We start from the raw sequence: 5853 nt of genomic DNA, 5'->3' as shown, positions 1-5853 counted from the left end.
TTTAATTCTTAAAACTAAGTTAAGAGAAATAATACATTAAATATATCACAGCTATTATCGTAATTCAAACGTGATAGTATTACTAGGTCAGTAACTTATTTTAGTCACAGTCGTTTGTCGATAATATTTATCGTAATGTATTTCACGATTGCGTTGATAAATCAAGATCGCAAAGACCTATGGTAAGGTGTAATAGTGCAGTAATGTGACGTTAAGACCGGTTCAGATAACTGATATTGGAAATATTATTGTTCCGTTCGGCTTACTCACTATATTTAACTACACCGTTATTACTATCGGTCGGGTATTTCACAATGCTGTCACCAATGTTTCTAATCCGGCTTCAAATAGAATGCGTTTCGTGATGATAGGGCGGAGGGAAGAGAATACTAAAAAGTATGTAATTCTTATAGAAAAAAAGAAAAATTTAATTAATTAATCTAAAAAAATTTTTACTTACCAGGTTCGATTCTTTACGGGTAGCCAATTTTGACACGGAATTGTTCAAAGTGTCAATAACCTTTTTCCTTTTTAAAACAACAACAAAAAAAAAAGACGTTGAACAAATGATGTAGCGGCACTAGCCGAGAGAGAAAAACAAGAAAATGTTAAACAGAAAAATAAAATTTAAAATAATACACTAGTGCAATAGTAATATATATAGATAGTACCTTGCAAGTACGTCGCAAGAAAAAGGCGGGTAGCGTTAGTTTGCGTAGGACGTCGAAGGCAAGATAGATAGTTCACCGCCGGCGCTCGGAGGTCGATTGCACTCCAGTAGATGGACTTTGTACCCTAGCTAGATAGCGAGGGTACTCTAATCAGGCTGGACTCGCGATGTAATAAGGCGGCTGATGGAAAAGACGAGGTGCCCGTGTATTAAACGTATCGCAAAATATACGGTACCGTGTCAATTTATATAAAGAATATTTTTGAAGTGCGCTATATCCGTCGACAACTCAGTTGTAGAACTAGTAGTCCGGGTAGAGTTCATTATAAAATATATAGTTCGTAAGATAGGAAACTACATCTTGGAAATATCCTCTGCGTATGTACATGCCAGCCATAAAGGACTATACCAATTACCTATTAGTAACGTGTAGACAGTTGGCGTAAAGGATAGTAAAAGGTGTATTGAAATAATATTTGATATACAATGTTATAGTAATCATGAAAAGATAGTGTTTTCTTCTATCCTTTTATCAACACGTATTTCAATGTTTAATACCGTAAAATAATACATGAAAATTCAAATTTTTACAAACTTGAAAATACAACAGAATATTTAATATTGAATATAAATAAGATATTTTTTTACCAAAATATTTCTTAAAATCTACTCTACGAAATAGCTATCTTAGATATTTTTAATAAAATGTAAAAAAAATGAACTATTGAGATATAATTATAGACCTAACATTTTTACATTTTATTTAAAATATTGTGACGTTCACCGATAACTAACCGTGAGGTTATCACCGATGAAGCACATAAACCCAAACGAAGTTGGATTCACCACTAGCCGAGGCTCTACCAGACCGGAGCGTAGTGGAATTTTAAATATAACTGACACATTTGTTGTTTTAACTTACTAAGTTTTTACCTTAACTCTAGGGGAAAAGGAATTAAAAACTGGTAGACAAGTAGTGTAGGCGATGATGTTCTATTTTATATACTGAGTTTAACTAAAATAATAATGCCCAAAGTACAATAAAATAAATGCCAGTTACAAACGTTCAAAATACAATAAAATTACAAATTCTTTTATATAACATATTTCAAGTCATAGTTAAAATTATTACAAATTATTAAATGAGCTAAAGGACAAATAAAATAAAAGGGACATGAGGGAGAAAATAATCTCTGACACTGCTGTATTGACTATGTTCGATTTGACCAAGGGACAGGATCGTACTTTCCAATATTGAATAAAATAAAATGGTTATCATTGCAATAATGCTCAAACTAAGAACATGACATCGGTCAATATGGATCTAGGCCTTTTATACCGAGCCTTGAGACTGCTAAGCACGTCTAGATTGGTCCAACACATGTGAGGTTTTATTACACTCAACATAATAAAAATAATGATAGAATGGACGAAAATGATATTTTATCATAATTTACCAATAGTCAATGAGCAAATATGCCAAGAGATAAGATAGAATAATCATATTAAAATTTTAAAATATATTAATGTCATTTTTAAAGAAACCTCGTGACAATGCACGAATAGAGGAAACAATGAAATGGACAAAAATAAAGAAAAACGGGAATGCTGTACAAAGTTACCAAATTATATTATCATGATGCCCAGGCCGTAGCCAACAAATGAGTCTTCACCCATGGCTCGATCGCCAGGGCCAAAAGTAAAGTTAGGCAGCCATGATATGTTCAAATATACGCAACATAAAACTAAGTAAAAAGGCTGGAGACAGNAATAAAACTAAGTAAAAGGCTGGAGACAGAATAGACGACCGGGCAAAACACATTTGAACAAAACGGCCAGACCACTTGACGGCGACGACACACATGGACCGGAAGGGGAAACAAACACCGACATCAGTGCATGCCTCGTTGACAGACATCTGGGACCGGTTGAATGATTGACAGTACTGTAGTGGTCAGCTGGGCGTTTTGTTATCACAATGATAATTTGTTATGAACGATTGTACAACAGATAAAATAGAAAAAGGGAATGTGCGACTGCATTATTTAGGAAAATTTAATTATGTTATTACTGAATTATAATGTTCAAAATTAGTTTTTATTCACCACGAAATTAATACTATCTAGACAATAACACCGCATTACCAATTGCCGAGCAGTTACACTTAATTATATGATGTTCACAATAACTAATTTAATTTACTAATGTGTTAAATAGTACTATTAATGATAGGTCAATTTTTTACGTCACAATATAACTCAACGTAGGTCGACCCAGAGATATTCCTTATCCCCTGTATCTCTTCCCTCATTATTTTCCCATCCTATTTATCTTACATTATTATCTATTCAATTTTTGTATTATTACAATTGATCACTTATCTACTCGTTAAGATCATATAGGAAAAAATTATTTTTTTATATTTTCTACTTTTTATAACAATGAAATGTTGAATAAATTGTTATTATATATTATAATATTTTAATAACATGTTAATTTGATAATATTTAGTATATTTCAGTTAATTTCTGTATTTATATTATTGAGTACTATTTATAAACTCTGTGCTTAAACATTTTGCCATTGGCCTAATTGATTTAGTTGATAAAAATCAATGTATATAATTGAAAAAAATGAATTTTTGTTTTATCTAAATACACAGTTGGCAAACACAGACAATATTGAATACGATCTTTGAATTATCTAAAAAAAAATAAAATTATATAGCTAAATTAAAAAGTATTAAATATAATAAATTACCTCTCCAAATAGATGTACATCTATTAGCTTTTGTGTTGTAATTTTCATTTTTGTTTTTTCTGCATCGTTTACACGCATACCTATTAAAATAAGCTTTTGAAATTCAATACCCATCTCTGTCCAATTACAACTGTATAATGCAAAATTTATTTTTTCTTTCTACATTGGAAAAAAATATTAAATAATAAGTATTTATATTACACAATCTCTTTTATTAATTGTATAAAAAAAATACTGACTTCGTCATTTATTATTTGAAAAAAATAACATGCAATTAACATTTCAAATAAATTAGAAAAAGCAGTAAATATAAATAAAACGTTTTGAAATGAAACTATGGGTTGTCCTTTAGAAATATTCTGAAACATTTAAAAGAAAATTATGAAACATTTCAAACATTTGAAATAACATTATAAATTAAAATTAATTACTATACCACAATAAATTGAAATAATAGAGTCAAAAATAGAGACGAATTTAATGCAATTTGTAAGATTGTATTTTGTTGAAAAATAGTGTAAATCTCTCGGATGAACCTTTAAAAATCACAAAAAATAAATATTATCATTTATATGTGTTAGACAAGCATTTCTTTTTAATTCAGGGCTTGAAAAAATTTGTTCGGTATAACAATTAGTTTTGATTATTGTGGTGTTATATTAATATATTACAATAGATTAGTCGTTTATAAACCATAAGTAAAAAAAATTTCAATTAAATTTTGATTGATTTTATATATTAATATTTACGGAAATTTAATTCTAATTTTATTTTTACCTTTGATGCGAATGTGAGAAACTCTCGCTGGACCGATTTTGATGAACAATATGTCAAAATATCTCAAATCGTATCTAGTCGAAGACATTAACCTCAAAAATTGAAAAAAATTCCCTCGTTCTCCGTAAACAGGGGAAATCCCCCAAAAATTACAAATTTAAAAATCGCTAATTTACGACATTTCATCAATTTTTTTTACTTAATTGTGCCATAACTTTTTTAAAAATGACCGAATCAATATAATTCTTTTTTTTTATAGATACCTTAGATATTAACCTATCATTTTATATATTTTTATGAACATTTGACCCTTAAACAGCCCACAGGAAGGGTTTCAAAATGGTAACTTTTTTACATAAAATTAACTTTTTCAACTTAACATTTGATAATGTTCCAGAAAGACTGACACTATTATATATACCTTAAATTAAAGCTAATTTAAGATACTTAAATTTGAAAAAAAAAAATTTGACCTCTGGACTTATCTTCATGGTTAAAATGACTACCGTATGCAAAAATATTCTATTTTTGTGAAAAAATTCTTGATATGATATTTTACATTTTTTAACATTATGTTGCTATAACTTTTTAAAAAAATGCATGAATCAATTTTATTCTTTAATGATAAATATTTTATATATACCCCTTTCATCTGACACACTTTTTTTTAAATCGGATAATATCCCTTTATACAAGGGGGGTCAAAACTTAGACATGCTTATTGAAACTAGGACATTTTCAATTTAATTTTTGAAAATCTTCCAGAAATACTGACACCTTTATATATATCTTAAATTAAAGCTTATGTAATATACTTTAATTTAAAAAAAAAAATTTGACCTCTGGATTTGTCCTCATGGTGAAAATGACTACCGTATTCAAAAATATGATATTTTTGTGTTAAAATTCTGGGTTTTGTATTTTATTTTAATTTAAAATACCTGACAAGGGGAGTACACTGATTTTCATAAATAAAATTGATAAAAAAAGTTAAACTTATTTAAAGTTTTTTTAAGTCGTGAAAATAATTTTGAAATTTGAATTAGCTTAAATAGCCAATTTTTTCAATCGGAGTTAGCGACGTACGGTTACCGAACGGTTAAACTTGTGTCTTACGCGCTTGGGTTACAGTGTTCCAATCCGCGTGAGGCAAGAAAATTTGTTGCATTTTTTCTTAATTCTTTTTAAATTAGAATAAATTTTCAACTCATTTGATTTTTATCTCATTTAAATTCAATAACTTCAATAAAGATCAAGGATCCCATCACTTTAGTCGCCTCATGCGAGAAGAAATTTCTTATTCATATTAAAATTATTTTACTATATTTTAAGTTTTAGCTTCGATACAAAGCTGAGAAGATATTTTTTTGTGACTATCATTTATTTTCTCTGCTTTAACTTGACCTACTTTTTTCAACGATACGTCCAATGACTACAATTCGTATCTAGTTGAAGATATTACTCTCAAAAATTGAAAAAAAAATTCTAATTTATCAATTAAACAGTTAGTTATTACATCGTCTCCATAAAGACAATTAAAATCATTAATTTCTAATGTTTTCAAAATATTTATTAACGAATGAAGTTTGATATGATAGGTTTCAACTACAAAATTAAATCATTTTACTTTGTAATTTAATAATTTT

General features: G+C 28.5%; 1 protein-coding gene across 4 annotated transcripts in view; it reads right to left on the bottom strand.

Moving 5' to 3' along the window:
* Nucleotides 1-3191: 3191 nt before the first annotated feature.
* LOC126902974 (uncharacterized) overlaps nt 3192-5853 on the bottom strand; it is a 31646-nt gene continuing 28984 nt past the window's right edge. For all 4 annotated transcript variants that reach the window (XM_050680817.1, XM_050680816.1, XM_050680818.1 and 1 more), the window contains 4 exons: nt 3867-3966; nt 3670-3789; nt 3431-3589; nt 3192-3373 (listed from right to left, as the gene is read on the bottom strand). In XM_050680817.1, the coding sequence (XP_050536774.1) occupies nt 3317-3373; nt 3431-3589; nt 3670-3789; nt 3867-3966 (436 nt within the window). In that variant the 3' untranslated portion in view covers nt 3192-3316. The remainder of the gene's footprint in view (nt 3374-3430; nt 3590-3669; nt 3790-3866; nt 3967-5853) is intronic.

Source organism: Daktulosphaira vitifoliae, unplaced genomic scaffold (assembly GCF_025091365.1).
Source record: "Daktulosphaira vitifoliae isolate Bord-2020 unplaced genomic scaffold, ASM2509136v1 Scaffold_3, whole genome shotgun sequence".
NCBI classification, from domain to species: domain Eukaryota; kingdom Metazoa; phylum Arthropoda; class Insecta; order Hemiptera; family Phylloxeridae; genus Daktulosphaira; species Daktulosphaira vitifoliae.
This window is presented reverse-complemented; position numbering and strand designations above follow the sequence as displayed.